The following is a 24,051-nucleotide window of genomic DNA, read 5'->3' on the forward strand; positions in this document are numbered from 1 at the left end:
TTTACATTAATTCAATGAAGTAGGTGTAACTTTGGTGCTGCTGTTAGATCGGCACCGCAAGGGATTGTGGGATACCATTCCCTTTGCCTGTCTGGACGGATTGGGGTTTAAGTGTGGGTTTTTGAACAAATGTGTTCAGATGTTTAGCTGTTTTACTGTGTTTTGTCTAGTTATTTGTCCTGTTATGTCTAATTCTTTCTGCACCATGAGTGAGAGGGAGGAAGAGGAGGATGATGATATTTAGCAGACCTACAGTACTTATTAATGGTGTACTGTTAAAGTCCGAGAAAAAGTAAATTGTTATAAAAATGAGAATATCTGCAGGCTCACACGTAGACATATGAGAGTTAAGAAGTACAATAACTTAAGATAGAAAAACATTGAAGTAGTATGACATTTAGTTAGATAAATATGTAAATTTGAGTTGTAAAAAAATATTGAGTTGGGTAGACGTAAGAAATTAGGCAGAACAATTTAACTCAGTAATTGAAATAATTCATTTAAGTTGGATATGTTATATATATAAAAAAAAAAACACCTCTCTCACCCTCCGCGGGTGGTTTCTCCTCCAAGCTGGGGTCCTCTACCAGAGGCCTGGGAGCTTGAGGGTCCTGCAGTATCTTAGCTGTACCTAGAACTGTGCTCTTCTGGACTGAGAGGTCTGAGGTCTTTCCAGGTATCTGTTGTAGCCACTCCTCCAGCTTGGGGGTTATTGCCCCGAGTGCTCCAATTACCACAGGCACCACTGTCACCTTCACTTTCCAGGCTTTCTCCAGTTCTTCTCTGAGTCCCTGGTATTTCTCCAGTTTCTCATGTTCCTTCTTCCTGATGTTCCCATCGCTTGGCACTGCCACATCCACCACAACGGCTTTCCTCTGTTCTTTATCCACCACTACAATGTTTGGTTGGTTCACCATTACCATCCTATCAGTCTGGATCTGGAAGTCCCACAGGATCTTTGCCCTCTCATGATATAGAAATAAGATCAGAAACTTGTGCGTTTACTTTGTCTGTTCTTCTACTACAAGCAGAAATTCTTTTAGCTGATGATGCAGCCGTATTACTTTATTGATGGACGTATAATCTTCATACGCCGTCATTTAAATCTCTGACTCCGTCTCACTGAAGTATAGCTCTCTCTTTTGTTCTCCACGCGTTTCCATGGTGACTCTGGAAATCGGCGATCCATTGAGAATGTCTGTATGTACCTGCTGTGCACGTGCATTAACCCAGGGTTACCAAGTCTAGCGTAATTACGCCAACTCGTATCCGGTTCAAATCCAGAGTTCAGGGTTAAAGTCAGGGGAGTTTAAACATGCTTCCTGGAATACCCCCTTGGTGTACCTCCACTGTTTTGTTTTCTTTTAGTCAGTTGAGGTTGTGTTTCTGTGTGAAGAGGTTGGATTGGACATCTCCCTTGGCGCAGTTAGTTGGCTACCCACAGTGAAGTGGGGCTGAGTCCTTGAAGGCAGCCACCGTCATTCAGTATTGGAGCGCTGTCCGAGTAAAATGTTAAATGTTGTTTGTTTATTTTGTGTGAAACTTCTGTCAAGCTTTTAATAAAATTGTGTACTTTTACTACCATCAAATCTAGTCTCCTCCTAATGTTTGGATCCAAAACTTGAAATGGAATCAAATATGAGATTCAACACATTTTGTAAAGATTTTGATGTGTCTAATCGTGTAAAATGCTGTCAGAAATGTGGCAGGTCAGTCAAATGACATTTTGGTCACTAGCTGCAGCCATTTTGGTTTCTGTATTAACCCAAAGGCCTTTAAGCGCATCTGTGATTGGTCAATCAGTAAGCAAGGCTGCAAACGCCCAGTGATATTAGATATGATAGAAAATATTTGAGTTTAACTCAAAATGTGTTGAATGAAAGGGGATCTGGAAAGAGCCACGTTTGAGAAGAATGAAATAAACTAACTTGAATGTGACAAGGAGGTTTACTTTACACACATTGCTCCTTCAGAGGCTCCTCCATAAAACAGTTGGAAGTTGTCATAGATCAGCAGCCACAGCAAAACAGGCTGCTGGAAATCCTAGTTGTAAACAGTGATTCAGTAGAAGTTGGGAACGAAATCCTCCGATTTTCAAACAAGCTGAAATAATTAAATAATAGTCCAGATGCCTGGAAAATACAAAAAAAAAGGCCCTAATTTTCCACATGTTCCTACGTTTGTTTTCGGGGGAGAAGTGCTGCCGACTCAAGGAGGATGTCCTGAAATGGGCGGCATCCACAAGGAGAGACAGGCGGGGCCTCAGAGATAGTCTTCTTACTTCCTGGTAGGAAAATGAATATAAATAATATTTTAAAAAATCCTTTATTGTGCCAAAGGTCATACGTTAACATATATGGATATAGTTTCTGAACGGCTTAAGAGAAGCATCATATAGGCTCCTTTACGGTGCAACAAAAATTGCAAACAATATCGCTATCGATCCAGATTCCAGTTCAGACCAGGAAAACAGACGTTCGTGGATCTGTGTCAGCAGGTGGACGCATCAGAATGGGGCGGAGCAGGAATCCTGTGGCCCCGCCCAGCGTGTTTTCTACGTCACGTTTTTTCGTCTGCTCCTGTTTAACAACAGCAAAAACCTCTCAGAGATGCAGTTTCTATATTAAAGTTCTTAATGTATTTACTTTTTTTTTTTAATTATACAACTTTATTTGTTTACATTTATTTTGTTTTTATATTATTCTTTTTTCTTTGTATGATTGCAATGCTGCTACGGTAACGCCACCGCAAGTTGGATCAATAAAGTATTTCTGATTCTGACATGTCCATCATCATAAAAATGCCACAAGAAGATATTAAAAAACACCAAAAACACAAACTATATATTTAGGAAGTTTGCTTAAAGAGACTATCGGACCCTCCTGAATCAGTCAGAAAAAGACGTGAATTCCTGGAAAGTCCTTTGAATAAACCTTTACAAAGAGCGTCCCATTATGAAGCCTGCTTCCTGCTCCTGCGCCCCCGTCACCTGGGTTAGGCTTCCTGACAATAAGGTTGACTGTGACAAAGACATTTGATCTTTATTACAAAGTGAGGATGGTCTTTCAGAATCTGTTATTCGTTTTTCTGACGAAAAAATATGTAGAAAAAAAAAACGCCCCTCTCGCCCTCCGTGGGGGGTTTCTCACCCAAGCTCGGGGCCTTTACCAGGGGCCTGGGAGCTTGAGGGTCCTGCAGTATCTAATAGGAACTGCTAAGATGCTGCGCAGGACCCTTTTATAACGAATAAGAAAATAAAAATGTAAAAAACAAGTTGTTCTTCCTTTTTTCTGTTTTTAATTGGAACATAAATGAACCAATGATTTACGGATTTTCCAGGAACCTCAGTTTGTTGAGTTTGCTGTGGAACCCGCAGGTCTCTGACTGGATAATTGGACAGACACTCTACCACAGGCCCTGTGGTAGAGTGTCCGCCCTGTGACTGGAAAGTCATGAGCTCAAATCCAGGAACACAATGCCTCCCTGTTTGACACTCAGCATCAAGGGGTTGGATTGTGGGGGCAATCCACCAAATAGGTCCAATGTCTGCAGCTCACCGCTCCCCCAACGCGGAACAAATTGCACAATTTGTTCTTTGGGGGTGGGACTTCAAATGACACGTGGATTTAGATCCCAACTTCTAACGGGACTTTAAATGACCAGCGCGCGAAAAGCTTTACGGTCTTCAGGAAATGCGTAAACAATTTTAGCAAATAAACATAAATCACCAAACAGTTTTACTGCATTTTACTAAAAAAAAAAACCTCTCTGAATGTGACAAACCATCAGGGCGATGAGGGGTCTGCACCTGCTGCGCGTGCTTCTGCGCAGACGCAGTAGGAACGCCTCGGCTGTGCACTCGCCCAGCTCGACGCACGCGCTCAGGTATGACACCTGGATGGAAGCAGCTGGTTGCTGCTGTTCTGTTCTTCGGCGGGAGTTCAGGTGAAGAAGGTGATGACGTAGTCGGAGCGCGCGGAGCTGCGGTGAAGGGAGAAACTGTTGAATAGACAGCGACAAACGCAGCCGGGGAGGAGGCCAAATCCCCCACACAAGCACGCACTCGCGCGCCCGCGCCTACGCATGCGCACGGCATCATCCGCCCACTGAGGCAGAGAACAATCAGCCCTCAGAGATAAATGCCTGAGTGACTCCTCCAGCTTCCCCAGAACAAACATGCACATCCAGCCCAGGAGGAGCAGCAGGAGCAGTTGAGTGTGCCGTGACCCTTCACCTCCACGGAGTTTCAGACTGAATCTGAATGTTTCTGCTTATCTGTCTGATTGTTCTGGAGCTCCGGAGGAACCTGAAGAAGCCGAGTCTGCATCTTTTCCGCTGATTTATCTCCTTGAACTGAATGATGTGGACGTTTGTCCCTGCTTGCAGTCAGCATCTTTAGGTTTTTTTAAATCTGCGTTTCACCACAGACTGCAGATCCAACAGATCTGGTGTCACGAGGAAACTCATCTCCAAGTTCTCCTCCTTCTCACAGATGATGAAGCCGATGCTGGAGAGAGCTGAGGAGCGCGTGATGCAGCAGAGCCACAGATGAGGACCGTTTTTCCTGTGTGCCGAGGAGGAGGAGGAGGAGGCGATGAGGACGGGGAGCCCCACGGCCTCCGCGGCAGGATGAGGAGGATGCAGTGGCTGAAGGCCGCTCAGTGCGAGGGCGTCCACATGGACACGGAGCCCGGCGTGTGGCTCAGGAGCTTCCAGCTGCTGGACGCCAAACCCAAACCTGAAGTAAGATTTGAACGTTTCCGTCTGCCTCCTCCCTGCTGGGAGATGTCACCTAACCATCAGAATCAAACAGTTTGAAGACACAGAGGAGCTGAATCTTTGAAATCGTGATGCTCGTGGGGACCCTTCAGCTGATCTTTGGCTCTCCATCGGCTCCTTCAGGCCGTTCCTCCTTTTGGTTTGGTCCGCTTTCATCAATGCCGTTAACTCGTGGTCTGTTCTCCGCTCTTATTCATCCTGATCCATTCGGCCCGGTTCTGTTCGCTGAAATGAGGAAAGGATCTGTTCTGTTTTCTCTAGCTGGTGATTTACCATATTTGGTTGAATACTATAAAGCATGAAGCTCTAAAGTATTCAACCAACTGTTTTCCTGTTTCCCTTTCTTTATTCTAGTATCTTCCTCCATGTTTTGCTGCTTAACTCCTCCTACAATGTTTCAGCTATTTCAACCATTCAACTATTCAAATGTTCAGCTCTTTCATCTTTTTCCAGCTGTGACTTTTGGTCCTTCAAATCCTTGAACTTTTCCAGATATTCCAGGATTTTTGCCTCCATTTAAATCCATGGGGGATCCTTGGTGCAGAAGCTCGCCGGTTCAATACCTGTCTCTGACATTTTTCACAAGCATATCTATTTTGTTATTGTGCTTTTATCACCTTATTTATGGTCAACTATGATAATTTCTTTACCTATTTTGCCAATTGTGACCCTTTAAGTTTCATTTTCATTCAGGAATATAACATCAGCCCTGCAGTTTCTTCTGGAAATGCAGCTCCTTTAAAATTGTTATCATTTTTGCCTTTTTTCTTAAAACAAAACCTATTTTAGCTAATAATACTATTTTCTAAAGCCAACTTCTAGCTGTTTTGGGGACATTTGTATCTCTGTAAACCATTGCTCAGGTTTATCTGAGATCTTTTTTTGAGATCTTTGAACTCTGAGAGCAAAATCATCTCGACCGTCGTGTTTCTGAAGAACAGGAGCCGCTCATTGTGTCGTTGTTTATTGTTCAGAAACGCCGCTGCAGCTCTCCCCGTGACTCAGCGGCTCATGATTCCACCTCAACAGCAGGAACATGAAGTCATTGTTTTCCCGCCATGTTATCAGGCGCTGACTTCATGCTTCAGGAAGGACTTTTTTCCGCAGCTGTCCTGAAGTTCCTCCAGACCTTTCTGAATTTTGATTGGACCTTTGGCAGAAGGCGCTCATCTGTTCAGCTGATCTAGCCGTTCTGGTGGTCTTCAGATGGACTGAGATGGATTCTTTTGATGGACTGCCAGAGGGTTTCACAGACCGTTTAGTCACTGCAAAGCGAGCCCCTACCATGACCCTCACAACACCATGCTTGACAGTTGATTTTAGGTGATTTTTTTTTTTAATTTAGTGTTTTATTTTTCACTAGAAAAGCTTCTGTTTCTTCTGAAGCAACCTTCAAAAAATTATTTTAATTTTGTCCAGAATTGGATTTTTAAACGTTAGATTTGTCTTTTACTTTTCCCTCATTTTTGACAGTGTTATATTCACCTCAAGGGAACTCTGAAGAAGAAAAAGATTTCTTAAATACCTGAATACCTTAAATACCTTAAATACCATAAACGTCCTGTTAAAATAAAAAAACTAATTTTACTCAATAACATTTATATTTTAAAGTGTTAAGATGTCGCCGTGTCAAACACCAGTTTGAGAACTTGACCAAACATCTCACAGATTGTTTGGACCTATTTTGGTCCTTGAGTTCTTGTTTTTTTCTTATTTTTTCTAACTTATCCTGTCCAACAGCTGAGTGCCGTTTGTATTGGACAGATTTTATTGTTACAATTGGGGTTTGTGGATCTGCAGACAGACTGAGTGTATATTTGTTTAAACCCCTTTTGTATTTGAGGCTGAGCTTTATTTATTCTCGGTTTATTAATTTTATTTATTGACTTCTTGGTTGTTTTTTGTTATCAGACACAGGTTGTTTTTTCACATACCTGACATGTTTGGACGGACGTCTTCCGTCTTCGTCATCGCCGTCATCAGATGGTAGTGATGTGACGTATACAAACACAGTTGATCGTGACCGAGGCGGAGTCGGCTGTCAAAGTTTGACAGGTGACTCCGCCCCCTTGATGTCCGTTTTCTTTTGGAGGATGTTGCTCCAGGTGTGAGAGAGCAGGAAGGCCCCCCCCTCATCCCGGTTCATTAAGTGTGGGCTCGCTTTCCGATCTCCGCCGCCTCCATGATCCATCTGTGGCGTCTGTTGTCTTCACAACAGGAAAAGCTCAACCCGTGTCTGATAACAGAAGAAGTCAGTTAATAATACAGACACTGTGAACTTTATTGCACTCATGTTGGTCATAACTATGCAGGTATTTGGGTTTCTTCTGGTCAGAGCTGATGGATCTTCTGGTTTTGTCATTCATGAACGCTCCAGTGTTCTCACGTTGACTCATTGTTCTCAGGCTTTCCCTCCGGGAATCTCCATCATTGTTTTCATGTAGAACATCCTGGAGGAAAAGTTCTGTGGAAAAACTCTCAGATTTCAGTCTGATCTTTTTCTAGCAAAGAAAACAAGACTTTGATAAGATCTTTTCTGTTAAAAAGCCCCGTGTTGATATTTCAGTGGCGCTCTTTTGTTCCTGTCGCCTCATCACCCATTCATGCGTCTAATAGAGACTAATTGAAGTTTCTCCTTTTGTTACTGAACTGCTGAGGGCAAATATGTAAGAAGACAAAGACTCATTAGATGAAGAAAAAGATCATTGTGGGCTTAATGAGGGCAGAAAATAATGACTCGAATGTTCAGAGAGTTCATGGGTCTGCAATGTGAGGCTCTGGAGCCACATGGGGGTCTTTTGTAACTTTGTTGGTACTCTTACCCCTCTATAGTGGCTCCTTTGCCCCTCTGTTATAATTCTCTTACCCCTCCGGTGTGTCTCTCTTACCCCACTATTGTGGCTTTTTTATTCTGTCCTTTCAAGCGTGACTGAATTATAAGGTCGGCTGTCCAGTTTTGAAAACAACCAAAGAATTTTAAAAGATAAAAATGAGACAGTAACTCATTTAAGCCCCGATTAGATTTTTGTTTGTTAGGTTTACAGTTTATGGCAAATAAATTTTAAAAATGAATTCATATTACAAAAAAGGTTTGTTTCTCTTTATGTGTTATTCATTTATTGTTAATTTTGTATTTTTGTAATAACAACAACATAGATGCAAAGCAGCCCCGTTCTTTTCTTTAGGGTGAACTAAAGTTAGGCTTTGTGGCTCTGAAATGACTCTGTAGGGGTTAAAGGTCACCGATCCCTGGGCTAGACTCACTTAAAAAATATTTAAAATGTATTTAAAAGATTTTTCAAAAAGTTTCATTTAATTTAAAGTCTTAATAAACTTTATGGAATACACAAAGATTTAAAATGTGTATTTAGTGAGATAGCAGAACGATCCCCTGGTTCTTTTTTTTGTGTTAAAGTTGTCTTTTTCTCAGAAGCTAAAATAAGATCTACCGGTAATTATTTTCTGAGTTTATGTCGATCTATTTATAGATCAAGCAAAAATAGCCGCGTGCTGTTTCTGTTTGTTTTCATTGAAGTGAGTTTGTCTCGTGACTGAAACCAGCTCTGGATGGAATGAGGACCGTGAGGTCGGACCCGTTTTTCAGGAGCTATGACGTCATTCTTCCCTGAACGACGGTTCGCTGCTGAGCTGGACTTTTTCATGACGTCACGGATTTGTTCTGCAGACGTTCGGTGAAAACCGGGAGTTTTCTGCGGGAGGAGCCTCTCTGTGACACCGGCCGCAACTGTGCTCCTTTTACCGGAGGCGCGCGCGCGCACGGTCTCACGTAGACGAGAGCTGCGATGCTGGGCGGGGCTTCTTCTGTCAACACAATGTGAACGCGCGCGCACCGATCATCAGCTGTTAGCCCGTGCGCTCTATCAGTCCGCGGCGGGACCAATGAGCATGCAGCTGGCTGTTGGCTCCGCCCCCTCAGCCTCCTCCGGCGTGTCGTCCTCGCCCCGTCAACCCCCCCGCCTCCTCCTCCCGCGGTCAGACCGTCGCCGTGCAGCGCGAAAGGCGGACGGTGTTTGGAGAATTATCCGGTATTTGAACAATGAGTCTCCCAGCGGAGCGGCTCAGGCCGCAATTAACGCCCTAATTACCGGAACCCCCACCCCCCCTTCCCCTCAAGACGGCTTCGTTCACGTCCGCAGCAGAGATGGGGAAGTGGGACTTCAGCATGGTAGGTTCCCGTTTCTGTCCGGTTTCTTCTGGCGTCCTCAGCCGTGACGCAGGTGACCGACCACCTGCAGGAGGCTGAGAGCTCTTCGTTTACAGCCGCAGCTGTTTGCTGGGAGCTCAGCTGGTGTTTGGCTCAGCTGTGGTTGCAAAATGCATCTCCTATAGTAAATGTAATATATGAGGCTGATTTAGTGATGAATGATGGGAAAATTGTCTGAAGCTGCTGCTCTCATGTTTGTTCAACAATCATTTCTGAAAATGAAGACAAAACAAACACGAGTCCAGGTGCAACCTGTCCTGTCTTTCCAATTATTAATAGAAAAACTGATTTTATGAGTAGATTTCTTTAGGTCCTTAGAAACTAATTTATCAAAATAATAATAATAATAATCTTCACCAAACTGTTTAAAGATTCAGAAAAGTACAAGTATTCAAATAGGATTTAAAAAACCGTTAATATCTAAATATGTGACCAGTAAAGCGATGCAATTTTGCTAGATGTGTGTCTATAAAAAGCATAGAAACAATGTAAGTTAACAAAAGTTATTACATAGCAAAAGTGAAATTCTTTGCAGAAACAGCTCTTTGTTACTTGGAAAACGTCTCCACAGTTTGAATCTTATTGACAGACAGCTGAGAAACCTTTAAGATGAAGAGGTAAAGGTTGATCTGGAGGAAGGACGGCGGCATTTTAGCTTCCTTGTGGCGTTCCGGCAGACGGGTGGTTTACCGAGTTTGTTGGTTGGACCAGGCGTCGGTGATTTCTGCAAAGTTGTGGTTTTTTTTCTTGATCCACAGAAACCGAGGCGCCCAAAAACCTGCAGAAAAAGCGTCTTTTTTTTTCTTTTTGTGTGACTCTGATGTAAAATCCTGACCGCTCACGTCTGCGGATGTAGATTACATAAAGATGCAGCGATGTATGGACTCATCCGTCCATTTTCCGCAGACGTGATCCGTTTTCTGGTCTTAGGCTTCAGTTTCCTGCTCCTGCTTATCAACCAGTGGTTCTATTTTTACAGATGATGTCAGCCATGTTTCAACCTTTGACCTCTCAAACACTTAATAACTTCCACAAAGACCAGTTCTGGCTTCTTTTTTTTCTGATGATGGAGATTTATTCAGATCCTGGTGAATATGGAGCAGATGAAAAAATGCCGCTCTGCAGAAACGATGGTCTGGAAAACGACCCGGGTGTTTTGATTCCTCTTAAAAACGTCAGGATTAAAAGACGGCTGGGGACTCTTTCAGGACGGATCCGGAGGTCGGGGTGGGACTTTGACCATGTGATCGCCATGAACATCCGTTCTTTCTGTCAGTCGCCCGCTGCAGTCGTCATGTTTTCTCGCGCGAGTCATGGTGGGTGTTCGATTCTCGCCCCGCAGGACCCCGTGCAGGAGTGGGTGGACACGGAGGAGGAGGACGCGGTGTTCGGCGTCACCCTGCGCAGGGAGCCCGTCCCGCCGGGCGCCGACCCCGCGGAGCCTTCGTCGTCCCCTTTCAGCTGCGTCCAATACCACGCCGTCAAGGTGCGCAGGTTGAAGGCCGGCACGCTGGGGCGCCTGGTCGCCCACCTGCTGGACCCCGATAGCCGCGAGCCGGACTTCATCCACGTCTTCCTGTCCACGTACAGGGCCTTCACCTCGCCCAGGACGCTGGTGGAGCTGCTGTTTCAGAGGTGAGAGGCAGTCGGCTGCGCAGCCGGCCCACACATGAGCTTATTGTTTCTGCTTGACTTAGAAAGCTTTTTGTTTAGCACAAAACAGACGCAGCATGACATTTTCAGAACCCCCCCCCTGAAAGCGAATCCCGTCTGTAGCGGCGGCTGTGAAATGACGTTCCTGCTGCTCTGCTTTCCTCTAAAGCCTTTATTCTCTCGGGACAATGGCTGTTGGCTGTCCTTATCAGGACTCTGCCGGATTTTGGCCTCCGGCGTGTTCTACTTTCTCAAGTCGTCACGGCACAGGTGAACGGCGGCGTCACGCCATGCCACACGCACTCACGCCATTTTTCAAAGGAGGAAGAAGTCTAAACGTCTTCTCTCAGATTCTGGGACGTGAGGCAGATTTCTGTTCCATTCCTGACAGCGGGACACGCCCAGCAGAGGAACTTGCCACCAGTTTCACTCAAGACTCACCTTAGGAATGTTCTGAAGCTGCCGCTTTGTTCCGAGGCGCAGAGGTCAGGGGTCAGGGGCAGACTGGGAAAGGCTTTCCTTCCTCTGAACTTCAGGGTTCCACCTTGCACTCTGCAGGAAGGTCCTCCTTGTTGCCGCCATTTAGCGCCCAGCTGCGGCGTTTCTGCCCACAGGAAAGACTTCAGATGCAGTTTGTGATGATGTCGCTCATCCCAGAGATGTGCCGCGGGGTGGGCGGGGTCTCTGTTTGCTCTCTGGTACCAAGGCCGGCGTGGATCTTGCAGGACATTTTCCACAGGAAGACGAGCTCAGATCTGTGACGTTCACGGGATGCCTTCTGTCATCACGCGGCTAAAATATCCACTCGATGATCTGTGAATGTGCCGCTTGGTTGACGCGTCCGTGTCTTCCTGTTTCCTCTGCAGAGACGTGACCTTCTCCAACCTGGAAAGCGCCGTCAGCTCTTGCAGGTGAGCGGATGTTTGGACTTTTGCTCCCCGCGGGAGCAGATGTTTCTGGTTTCTCCTGACCGCCTTTCCTCCCGTTCTTCCCCCGCAGTCCGCTGCTGCCGGTGGTGCGCCTGTGGCTGGACGAGTACAGCAAGGACTTCCAGGAGCCGCCGGACTTCCCGGCCCTGCGGCTCCTCTGCGCCCACCTGCACGGCCGCCTCTGCTTCAGACGCCTGGCCCAGAAGGCCGACGTCCTGCTCAAGCGGCTGCAGCAGCAAGGTAGCCTGAGATCCGACCTCAGGATTCTTGTTTAGTGGGGAGCTCCGCCCACTCTCCGTGTCTGATTACATGGACGCTTTTATTTGACAGATTGCAAACAGTCAGACGGCCACGAGTCTTTGGAGGATGAAGGACAGATTTCTGGCAAACACGACTTCATGGACTTCTCTGTGAGAGAGGTGGCGGAGCAGCTGACCCGGCTGGACGCCGTAGGTTTCCGTTCGGAACATCTTTTCTGTTGGGGGAGGGCTCCTCTTTAACGCCGCTTCTCCTCAGGAGCTGTTCGTCCGAGTCGTTCCCTTCCACTGCCTGGGCTGCGTCTGGTCCCAGCGCGACAAGAAGCAGAACCGACAGCAGGCGCCGTCGGTGCGCGCCACCATCTCCCAGTTCAACGCCGTCACCAACCGGGTGATCACCTCCCTCCTTTGCCCGTCCTCCCCCAGCCCTTCCACTTCCTCCCCCATTTCCTCCCCCTGCCCCGCCTCCACCTTCCTGTACCCTCCCTCTGCGCCGAGCTCGCCTCACTGTCCGCACAGCAGCCCCGCCCACCGAGCACGCATCATCGAGTGGTGGATCACCGTGGCACAGGTGGGTGAGAGTCCGAACTCCCTCGAGGTTGCGGTCGGACATGGCGGCTAAGCTAACACACGTCTCCGCAGGAATGCAGACAGCTGAAGAACTTCTCCTCCTTACGGGCCATCCTGTCTGCTCTGCAGTCCAACGCCGTCTACCGCCTGAGAAAGACCTGGGCCGCCGTGAGCAGGTGAGCAAACCGCCGTCCGGACCGCGTAGCTCTGAACCTTCAGGAAATTCACCGCCTCTTTCCGTTCCAGAGAAAGCATGAGCGTCTTTGAGCACCTGTGCGAGACATTCCCCGATGAGAACTGCGTGCTGACCAGCAGAGAAGTCCTGGAGGTAACCACGCCACGTCTGACCCTTAACGCCGCCCCACGCGAGCCGAGAAAGAAAACCGCACCTGTTTTAACCAGAACCAAACCAACAACGGAACCAGCAGAGATGATTTATCCTGAGGGCACCACATAGCACCGCACTATATAGGTTTTTTAGTAGTTGGGGCGGGGGGGGGGGATTTGGACACACTTTTATCTTCGTTAGAAAACTACGGTGGCCCTGAAGGGCAAATCCTATCAAAAGATCACAATGTCAGTTAAAAACAAACAAGTATCTAAGAAAAAAACCTTTGATTGAAATGATGGACAAACGTCGTCCAGTCAGCGACGTCCCACAGTTCCAGTAACTTTTCATTTTTAATTTTCTGGAAATTCTTCTTGTTTTCTGAAATGTTTTTTATTGTTCATTTTGTTTTTTTCTTTATGCTTTGGTCTCTAGAGTTCTGTTTCGTTTTCAAAAAAGCAAAGCTGTTTATTTTCCTCTTTTAATTGCCGTTGTGATCGTTAAAATGTGTTTGCGTCCAGTGATTTGTCCTTCAAGGCCACCGTAGGCGACTGTCGGTCTGTTCCTGCAGAACTCTCCTTTAATAACCAAAAAAAGGGTAAATCTTTGTATTTGTCCAATCTGGATACTTCATCACTCCTAACATTTCATTAAATCACTTCAAGTTGTCAATATGAAACAAAACCCAGACTGATCTGTCGGTTAAACCAGAATCCGTTGACATTTCCTTCATTAACCATAAATCCTGGTTTGCGTGTTGGAGACAAACTCTCATGACGGCCGTCATCGTCAACAACCTGCTGAGCAGAAAATAAGGCGAGACGCTCCTGGCTGAGGCCACTGAACCGCAAACAAACAGAGTGGCGTGTTTCCTGGCAACGCTCCGCCAGCGAGCACGCCCTGTCCTTGCAGCGCAGGATGACTCCTGGGAGGAGTTATGCAACTCGCCGCTTTCTCGCTTTGACAGCCTGACTCTGTCTGCAGGATGGGAGTCACCCCGACGGCATCAGACCCCCCCGGGTGTGCCCGGAGTCCAGACACACGGTGAGGGCCGCACGCCGTCACCTTTGCCTCCTGACTTTAAGCTTTAGACGCACCAAACTGTCGGATGTGCGTTTCCCTCTTTAGGAAGATTTCCGTTCTGTTTTCTTTTAGGGGGACTTTTCTCTCAGTTGATTGGTTTACAGAGTGTGGGCGGGGCATGTTCCATGCTGTCATAGATCATAGATGCGGACGGTGTTTTCACAGATGAGAACGGTTTGATGAGAACAGTGTGAGATGATTGATTCCTGTCCTCAGAGCTTCAGCGGGGGCGTGGTTCCTTACCTGGGCACCTACCTGACCGTCCTCACCATGCTGGACACGGCGCTGCCCGACACCCTGGAGGTGACGCCTCTGCCCCCCTCCCTGAACTTTCAGTCAATTCCCGGTCTGGTGTAACACAGGTTGTCTTTCTTTCCTTCCTGAACAGGGCGGCCTGGTCAACTTTGAGAAACGCAGGCGGGTGAGTGTCGCCCCCTTGTGGCCGCTTGGCGTAACCACATGGTTTTTGAAATGCAAGGAATGACATATTTTGCATCTTTTGCAGGAGTTTGAGATTCTGTCACAGATCCGGCAGCTCCAGGCTTTCTGCTCTCAGTACAGCCTTGCTGTGAACCGCCACGTCAGCGCGTGGCTGCAGGCGCCGCTGCTGCTCACGGACCAGAAGAGGTACTCCAATGTTCCTGCTCCTTTTTTCTAGACCTGAGCCAGTTCAAGATCAACTGTAAAAAAATGTTTCAAAATTAACCATTTTGCCTCCGCACGTTCACGTTGGGAGTGGGGGGTCATCTGGACCCCACAAGATAGCACAAGGGCTAAAAGCTGTTAAATCAATTTTAAATGTGATTTAATAGCTTTTAAGCAATTTAAAGTTCCTCCCATTATCTGATGATAACATTACATAACTTTGTATCGCTGAAACTACTGGAGATGAAATTAAAAGTTGACTTTTTGGCTTCCATGTTGGAGGTATGCCATTACTTTTCATTGAAAAGCTCTAAAAATTCAATGATATTTCATTTTTTATTGATCTTTTTGCCCCAGGAAATGAATAGACCAAGCGACTATCCGTGATTCCTGGAAACAAGGGCCTGTTTCTTCTAAAGCAGGGGTGGGGAATTATTTTAACTCACATTGGGCCACATTGGGTTCTAAAATTGGATAGAAGGGCCGGACCACGGGCAGATGCGTGGAGTGAGAATGATATAACGCGGAATGTAGATGAAAACATTTGGATTGAAAATGATTTTCTAAAACAGAATATTCTAACTTTTGTTCCCATTTTAGATCATTTTTTTATTGTAAAGCCCTTTGGTACCTTGAAGGAGTTGTAAAGTGCTATTTAAAAAAAGTTTCATTCATTCATGATCCTTTTAATAAAATAAATAACATTATTTATGAAATGAAGCAATGACCAAATACCACTCTATGAACTTCAAAGACAAAAATTCAGGAAAAATATACTGATACATTAAAAAAAAAAATAGTGGATCCTCTCCTGTCTTAATCCTAATAAAGACTTGGAGGCTGCTGTTCCTCACGTCGTCTCAGTTTGCACTAAAACTGAGCAGCTGTGTCCTGCACGTCTGTTTCTCATCCAGTAATAATGAAAAAGCACATTTCTACGTCTTCTGCTGCAGCTACGCATATTTCTATGTTACCTTTTCACCAGGACAGAGTTCCCTCGTTTATTGCAGGAGTTACGTTCTAAAAACAACAGTGATCGGTGAAATCCACAGAGTCTGATTCCAGACGTTTATGGCAGTAAAACTCCTCACTGCATAAATACACTTTTCTCACACAGACGTGAACATTTTCAAATTTCTCTCTTGTTTAAATTCTCAAACCTTCATAGAAATTCAGTCCAGGATCTGAGAAAACAAAGATCTGATCGATCAAAGATTTCTGATCTGAAGAGCTCCTCGTTTCTGTACGGGAGACACGGCACGGACTGAGGAGATTGATTGACAGGGTCTCCAGCCAATCAGGACACAGAACAGGGTGCTGTTTAAAAAAAGCAGCATAATCGCTCTAAAAGAATGAGCTAAACCGGGAAAGATGAACTGCGACGTGGAAAGGAAAGACTGTCTTCTGTTCTGTTTGACAGAGATTTTTAGAGGGTTTCAGATCGGGACACAGACTGCAGAAGGGGGGAAGAAAATGTCACGTCTTGATCGTGTGGCCAGATTAAAAAAAAACACGGATCTCTGATATTGTTCAGTGAGGCGGGCCAAGTCCAGCCTGCGGGCCGTAGTTTGCCCACCCCTGTTCTAAAGGGACGCCTCTGGAAGCTCTCCAAGCTCCGCCCACTGTTCATTGAAAATAGACTTGTCTTTGCTGATGGAAGGCTTTTGTTCTAATAGCGGACAGAATGGCAAATAAATGCGTGAAAAGATCTAATGCACTCTAGAGCAGATGAAAGAATAAACATTTAGCTCACATTAATGGTTCCTTATAATAATGTTCAAAGTCTTTTAATATTTAATGCTGCCGTGTGGGGATTTATAGAGCGTCTGAACAGCTGGATTCATGTCTGATGAAGTCCTGCCGCTCTGCAGAAACTGTGTCCTAGATGGATGGACAGTCGTGGGATTCAGAGGATGAAGGTTTTGTTTGTTTGTTTGTTTTTTTCCTCTGCAGTTACGAACTGTCCCGCAAGCTGGAGCCCCCGGTGGACCCCTGCCCCTCCTCCCCCAGCTCATGGAGCAGTCGTCTCCTCGGCAAGAAGCTCGGCATGTAGGTTCTGGAGACTTCCAGCCAACATTTCTGCACAGCCTTTGGTTCTTGGCTCATGACTGCATGAGTGTTCAGCCATTCTGTTTGTCATGTGGGGATGTGACGATTCATTTGTGGTTGCTGACACGATTCATACTCGATTAGTTCATGCAGAGCGATCCGATCCTCTGTCCTAAAGTGGATCCAGATCCTCTGACCCAAAGTGGATCCAGATCCTCTGTCCTAAAGAGGATCCAGATCCTCTGTCCTAAAGAGGATCCAGATCCTCTGACCTAAAGAGGATCCAGATCCTCTGACCTAAAGTGGATCCAGATCCTCTGTCCTAAAGTGGATCCAGATCCTCTGTCCTAAAGTGGATCCAGATCCTCTGTCCTAAAGAGGATCCAGATCCTCTTTCCTAAAGTGGATCCAGATCCTCTGTCCTAAAGTGGATCCAGATCCTCTGACCTAAAGTGGATCCAGATCCTCTGACCTAAAGTGGATCCAGATCCTCTGACCTAAAGTGGATCCAGATCCTCTGTCCTAAAGAGGATCCAGATCCTCTGTCCTAAAGAGGATCCAGATCCTCTGACCTAAAGTGGATCCAGATCCTCTGTCCTAAAGTGGATCCAGATCCTCTGACCTAAAGTGGATCCAGATCCTCTGACCTAAAGTGGATCCAGATCCTCTGTCCTAAAGAGGATCCAGATCCTCTGACCTAAAGTGGATCCAGATCCTCTGTCCTAAAGAGGATCCAGATCCTCTGACCTAAAGTGGATCCAGATCCTCTGACCTAAAGTGGATCCAGATCCTCTGTCCTAAAGAGGATCCAGATCCTCTGACCTAAAGTGGATCCAGATCCTCTGTCCTAAAGAGGATCCAGATCCTCTGACCTAAAGTGGATCCAGATCCTCTGTCCTAAAGTGGATCCAGATCCTCTGTCCTAAAGTGGATCCAGATCATCTTCATCCAAACTTCCAGCAGTGAGACTCAGACAGAAATTCCTGCTACTGATCAGTTTTCCAGATTCTTGGATTTCTTCCAGATCATCAAGTTAATGAAATCTGTGTCCAAACCAACCAGTAAACTAGAATGAATGTCAAATCCATTCACATGTTAGTTTCCTAAAGTTCACCACTGTTGTTTTTCCACATCCAGAGAATCCAAAGGGAACATTCTTAGAACATTCTAGACACTGGATGGTCACATGACTTTAGTCAAAGTCTGTCCACATATTGGACTGGAATGATGGACTGATCCGTGTTCATGACATCACGCAGGTGTTGTCCGCTGTGATTGGTCGGTTTTACCTTATAGTCAGATAAACCCAGCGTGTTTCCATCCAAATGATATTTTCCAACATGGATGATCGATTATCTCATTTAGAAACACATTTTTAATGGTAAAGATGGACTTTGATTAACATTTTTTAATCGCAATTCGTTCCAGATTTTTGGTCCGAAGACTGAGAAGGCTCGGTCACCTCTCCGTTTTTCACCTCTCCAGCTGTGTCTGATTTGTTGACCTAAGGGAGCGGGGGGGATTGTACACCTGAATCAGGTCAGACAGATATTTTGGAGCGAGTCCATGGAGACATTTGAAAACAAATAGGAGAATTTTAAAATCAATGCGTAAGCGAACTGGGAGCCAATGAAGAGATGCTAAAATGGGAGTGATATGTTCTTGTTTCCGTGTGTCAGTTAGAAGACGGGCAGCAGCATTTTAGACTAACTGCAATCGAGCAAGTAAATTCTGGGAAAGCCCAACATAGAGAGCATTACAGTAATCCAAACGTGTTGAAATAAAAGCATGGATTAAAATCTCAAAGTCACTGCCAGAGCCGGATCGGTCTGGTTGCATCCATTGATGGTTAGACCCCCCCCACTGTCGCAGCATTTTAGACATGACTCCGTTCACCTGAGATGACCTCCGTGGTTCACGTGGGGAACCTGTTTTCCTCAGGCTGCGGACGTCCAGCGAGAGCTCGCTCGCCAAGACTCACGCCGATCGGATCAGCGTGTCGTCGTCCAGCTCCAGCAGCTCCGACATGGAGGACCTTCCTGCTCCCCATCCCTCCCCCCTCAGACTCAAATTTAAGGTGAGCGTGCCGACCGGCTGCCGACGGCCGTGGTCGTCCCGTCTGACGACGTTCATGACCTCCGCCCTCTCTCCAGTCGCTCTCGGGCTCTCTCCACAACGTGGCGGAGGATCTCTCCTCCTTGTCCTCGTCTTTGTCGGCCAGCCTCTCCGGCTCGTCCTGCAGCTCCTCGCAGCCGGACCTCACCTCCTCCTCCTCCCTGCTGCTCAGCCCGGAGTCCGTGCGGCCCCCCCGCTCCTGTCCTCAGCCGCTGCAGCCCGTCTACAACAAGCAGATCTCGGATCAGTGCATCATCAGGGTCACCGTGGAGAGCGTCAGCAACGGCAACGTCTACAAGAGCATCCTGGTAGGTTCTGCAGGGACCAGCGGAGAGCCTGCTCTCTGCAGGCGGCTCGGTCGGCGCCGTCTGAGGGGGGAGGCCAGCTCAGCGGGCTTTCAGTCTGACGCGGACTCGTGTGGCTTCCTCCTCAGCTGTCCAGTCAGGACCACACGCCGCAGGTGATCCAGAGGGCTCTGGAAAAGCACAACATGGAAGATTCCAGCAGCGGTGACTTCAGCCTCTTACAGAAGCTCAACCACGGCAAAGGTAGATCCGGATTCACGAGTACGGCTAAAGATCAGAACTCAGCTGGGGATTGAACGGATCGATGCGCAGAATTCCCAGATCAAACCACAATTTTTACTATCGAATAATGTCTGAATGGCTCCAATAGGTTTGTCTTTTTACCGGAGACAAGGAAATTAAAATAATATCTATTTAATCCCCATTGTTTATACAATTATTTAGAATAAACCATAATAGATGGAAGCCCAAAGATTTAGAAAGAAAGAAAGAAGTGGTATTTATCACAGAAAACAGTGTTTTTCTGTCAACTTCCTGGTTAACCTCAGCAGGAAACCAAACTAAAACGTCAATCCTGAAAGTGTTCTCCATAGTTTATCCGTCTTCATCGTTCCTAATTTTGAATTCACGATCATTTTAAATCAAATTATTGACTATATTTAAAACAAAATTGATTTTTTGAGGAACTTCAGTTGCATTTTTTTATTTACCAAAAACATTTACCGGTAATACTTTTTATTTTTACCGACACTTTACTTTGAAGTTTTATCAACCTCCGGTGACAGTACTGCATTTGGTTAGTTTATTTTATAAGCTTAAAATCAGGGGCGGCACTACCGGGGGGCAAGGGGGGGGCAGCTGCCCCCCCCCCCCCCCCCCCCCCCCCAGCAAAAAGCTTTGCCCCACAAATGATTCTCTTTGAGTCAATGAAAGGTTTATGTTAAAAAACATCCATCCAAGCTTCCTTAAGCACTGAAAAAAAGCAACATTTCTGAAATCAAATGAAAATAATAATAGAAATAAAGAAAAGTTAGAAATATGGATTTTTGATCCTTTCATTTGTAATGACCTTCCACTCTGGTATTTTGCCCCCATTCCAAAGTCTTCTGCCCCCCTTTATAAAATGTTCTAGCCCCGCCCCTGCTAAAAATCCCAAATATTTCTGCAATTTTAGTATATTTTACTTTACTCCTCTATATTTATCAGAAACTGTGAATGGGCGATGTCAGACGCCACAAAGTTTTTTTTTTTTTTTTTTTTTTTTTTTTTAACTTGTTCTGTCCAACAGCTTAGCAAACAGATTAGAGCTGAAGGCTTTTTCTGTTGGACAGGTTTTACTATCACAAAAAGAGGTTATATAGCTTCGAGAAACCAGAGTGTAGATTTGTATAAACCCCTTTTTGTCGTATTTTTTTATTTTATTTATTTGTTACATTTAGTGTAACACAAAGATTTTTCTGCAACAGTATTCGGAGACTCGCTACATCCCTGCTCTGAAGGTCGATGCTCTCTTAACCCATGACCCGTCAGAGACTCCATCGGCGCTCGAACCCTTGGAAAACGTTTCGGAGAAAATGCTGGGACTGAATTCCGAAACGCGCCGCTCAAAGAGCTTTTCAGAGATGAAACCATCCAGGCTGCAGTGGATCATCCAGATCCAGAACACTGTAGTTGGGAATCGGCGCTTAATAAGCAGAGTTTTTGATTCAGATGTGCTTTGCAGGATTCTGAGAATGCAGTGCAGAAAATACATGAAACGGTGAGAGTTTTGAAGAAAGGCAGCAGCAAAGAGCGACGCTTAGGTTTAGAGCTGAACGTCTGCTTCCATCCGTCTGCAGGTCTGACTCTGACTGACTGCATCCTCTTTCTGTCCTCCTCAGAACTGCACATACCCGACAAGGCCAACGTCTTTTATGCCATGTGCACCTCTGCCAACTACGACTTTGTGCTGCGTCCGCGCTGGAGGAGCCACAGGGGCCACAGGAGGCTTTTGGGCTCCTCCTGCAGTCCTGGAGCTCAGGCCAGGAGCCGCCTCATCAAATGAAGGGGAAAAAAAAACTTTTCAGGAGAAAAGTTTGCTGCTTTTTTCTCGTGGTGCCGTCGGCGTCTACACACTGCAGCGGAAGTCCTGCTTGGGGGGCCGCGCTCATGCACGTGAGGAAACCCAGGGGACTGGGGGCCACTGCTTGAGTTTACAGGCAGCTGAACTGCAGCCAGTGAAGCTGGGAAGCAGCGGGGCGGCGGCGGCGGACGTGTTGGCAGTCGCTCCGCTCAGATCAAACGTGAACTCTGCCTGATGCAGAAATGTTGCTTGAACGTTCAAAATAAGTGTTTACTTTTAATGAAGGGTTAAAGATTTTAAAATAGCACTTTTATGATTTATTTATTGCACATCAGTATTGATGAGGCGGCGTGTTTGTTTGCAGCCCGGCCCTCATTCCTCCTCCTAGTTTACCGTCAGAAACGGAGGCTGCTTCTCCTCAGGACACCGATGCTCCGCATGGAGACATCCAGACCCGTCTTTTACAGATTCTGTGGTTCTGCTACAGCTGGGAGATCCAAAAGCAGAAACCTCCCAGAACCTCAAAGGGTGTTGGACCAGAAGAGCGGCAGCACTTTGACCTTAAAGTCTGGGTTCCCGTCCTCGCTCGTGTTTACACAGGACCGCAGAGTTCTCTTCTTTCCTGTTTCCTGTTGGAGGAAAACCCAAGCACTTTGTCTTTTAATTGCATTTCCCTTTCTGTTAGTCAGCGGTTCCACTCTCCATCGGCTCTGGATCGGTTCCAAACGATGACTTTCATCCTGAACCTGTGAGCCCTGAAGAAACCATTGTTTTAAACTTTGTTCGTTAAGTCCAGACTGTATCGGTTTAAATGAAGGGAGTAGATTGTTCTCTGTGATGCTGGTAGACTCGCGTTCTCGCTCGAGTTCCTGCACTAGTATGTGAGCGGGTTGGACGGCGACGGGCGACTGTCGCCCGTCGCCGTGACGCGGGGTGCCAGCGGCGCCACTGTGAAGGAGACGGAAGCCATCTGACTGTGAAACGAGGCGTCTCTGCATGTGAAGATGTGAGATCCTCCTCAGAACTACCAAACTACATTTGGAAATATTCGTGTCAAACTTCTCAGAAAGTTGGGTTTGCTCCAGAGGCTGTCCCGGGATTTAACGGAAGGAAATCCGGACGCCTCTGCTCGCTCCTCGTCTGTCATTTCTGTTCCACTTTTGTATTCTAACGTTTCATTCCTGTAGATATTTTTAAACAAAAGCATTTACTGTATATACATAAATATATATTTTAATATCAACTAATATGGCATTTGTTTCTTTGTACATTTACAGATTGTAGTTGTTTTCCTCATGACTGACTTAAAGCAGAAGATCTAAAGCAATATTTTGTTCATATGCACGTTTATTTGTTCAGTCTGTTTATCATAAAGTTGTTGAGGTTTGTGTTTGGATATGTCCAAGTGTTAAAGTTCTCTCTCTGTTGCTTATACAGATTTTAAATTAAAATTCTCATAATAAAGTTTCATTGAAATGCTCTGACGTCATTGTTCGATGCTTTTCTGTGGAAATCGGTTCCAAACAGAAGCAGAATCTGGACTTTGAAGGAGTTCAGACTCTGCTTCAGCGCAGAAGCAGCAATGATTTTTGGTTGAATCCCAGTTCCAGCAGCGGGAGCAGAAACATCAGCTGAGGGCCTCAGCAGGTAACCAGAGACCAACATGAACGTTCAGAGGAGACATTGGTGTGAAACGAATCTCTGCAACTGTCATCCAAATCATAGTAAGAGGACTAGTGCTGCATGAGAACATACCTGCTGCTTTTGTTTTAAATCAATCTGTTACACTTTAACAGAAGTGGATGACTGAGTTCTATGGTTTGGATTCTTTGCCTAAAAAGACATTTAACTGGCTTTTTGTTCTGTCGTTTTTCTAAATTGACACTATTCACTCATCTTAAACTGACTATCGGTCTGTTACACCTCCCTGATGGTAGGCTTTGCTCCATTATACTGTCTCATGCCGGCACTTCCTCCTCCACCTCCCTGATGAAGCAGAGCTGGGAGGGAACTGTCAGGTTCAGGCGTCAGTAAAGCCCAGAGACGGGTGAAGCTGTGAAATGTTCCAGAAATGATCTCCAAAAATGTGGAGAGTTCTGAAAGTCCATCCTTTTTGTCACTTCAAACTGAGAATTCAGGTTTTATCAGGTCATCCGGCTCAAATACTTAGGGAGTCGACGGTTAGAAATGACCAAGTTTTTACACAAATGTCGCACTAAAGGAAATTGTTTATTCCTTTTGGGGGATTTACGCAGTTTTTGTTGGCCGTTACAAACTTCTGTTACCGATTCATGATGTCCGAATAGGGAAAGAATACATTCATGAACTGTACTTTAGGTTGGAAAAAGCTGAGAAGCTCATCAGATCCTCAGAAGTGTCTCGTCAGGAGAAAGTGAGAAGATCCAGGAGTTCTGGTTTGAACCACTAGGTGGTGCTAGAGGAGTGCAGTTATTTGCTCTGTTGGATTTCTACACAATCAGAAATTCATGTAAAACAAAAACCAGAGTAAAGAAAAATGTTTGTTTGAGATAAAATCCGAAGAATGTCAACCCGATTGTGAGTTTAGTGTAAATGTCAGAACATAGGAGCTGCAGAAGGCAGTGAGGGGGTCAACGAGGACGCCGCCCCACCCCCCCTTAGAGCAGAGCAGAGGGTCAAAGGCCACAGGTGGCAGGTGTGTGTTTGCCGTCAGCTGGAGCGGGGGCCCTGTTTTTCTGAGCGATTTCCTCTCGTCTCTGCTAATCTACCCGTCTGTCCGGCTCTGCGGTGAAAAACAAACAGAACTGCGGTCACGTTTACGCCAAAGGCCACATCTACAGCACCTGAACTCACTCAGCGGCGGCTCAGGAGAGAACAGAGCAACAACACGTTTTGGGAAAATGGTGAGAAAATGGGCAAATTCTGTCACAAACACCATAAAAACCAGTAACTCAGTGGGTAGCTTTAAAAAAACGCATTTCTGCTGGAGTGTTGTTCCCATGTTCCCGTTTTGCTCCTCGGACCAGCCAAACTTCTGACAACGGCCCACCCTGTTTGGGCCCTGAACCCTCC

The 24,051-nt window shown here is 46.0% G+C and overlaps 1 protein-coding gene across 4 annotated transcripts; it reads left to right on the forward strand.

Moving 5' to 3' along the window:
- Nucleotides 1–4,098: 4,098 nt before the first annotated feature.
- LOC101160466 (ral guanine nucleotide dissociation stimulator-like 1) lies at nt 4,099–22,484 on the forward strand. 4 transcript variants are annotated; one of them, XM_020706287.2, is made up of 18 exons: nt 4,099–4,210; nt 4,493–4,743; nt 10,347–10,639; nt 11,524–11,568; nt 11,657–11,826; nt 11,917–12,035; nt 12,103–12,414; nt 12,486–12,589; nt 12,660–12,741; nt 13,726–13,785; nt 14,041–14,127; nt 14,213–14,245; nt 14,330–14,451; nt 16,423–16,518; nt 18,460–18,595; nt 18,672–18,941; nt 19,067–19,181; nt 20,819–22,484. In XM_020706287.2, exons 2-18 carry the CDS (start codon nt 4,549–4,551, stop codon nt 20,980–20,982), a joined length of 2,403 nt encoding a protein of 800 aa, XP_020561946.1. In that variant the 5' UTR covers nt 4,099–4,210; nt 4,493–4,548; the 3' UTR covers nt 20,983–22,484. The 4 variants fall into 4 exon arrangements, with proteins under 4 accessions (XP_020561946.1, XP_004066386.1, XP_011479093.1 ...); XM_004066338.4 differs by having other exon boundaries at nt 4,124–4,399; XM_011480791.3 differs by having other exon boundaries at nt 4,124–4,385.
- Nucleotides 22,485–24,051: the final 1,567 nt, after the last annotated feature.

Source organism: Oryzias latipes, chromosome 1, assembly GCF_002234675.1.
Source record: "Oryzias latipes chromosome 1, ASM223467v1".
In the NCBI taxonomy this organism is placed as follows: Eukaryota; Metazoa; Chordata; class Actinopteri; order Beloniformes; family Adrianichthyidae; genus Oryzias; species Oryzias latipes.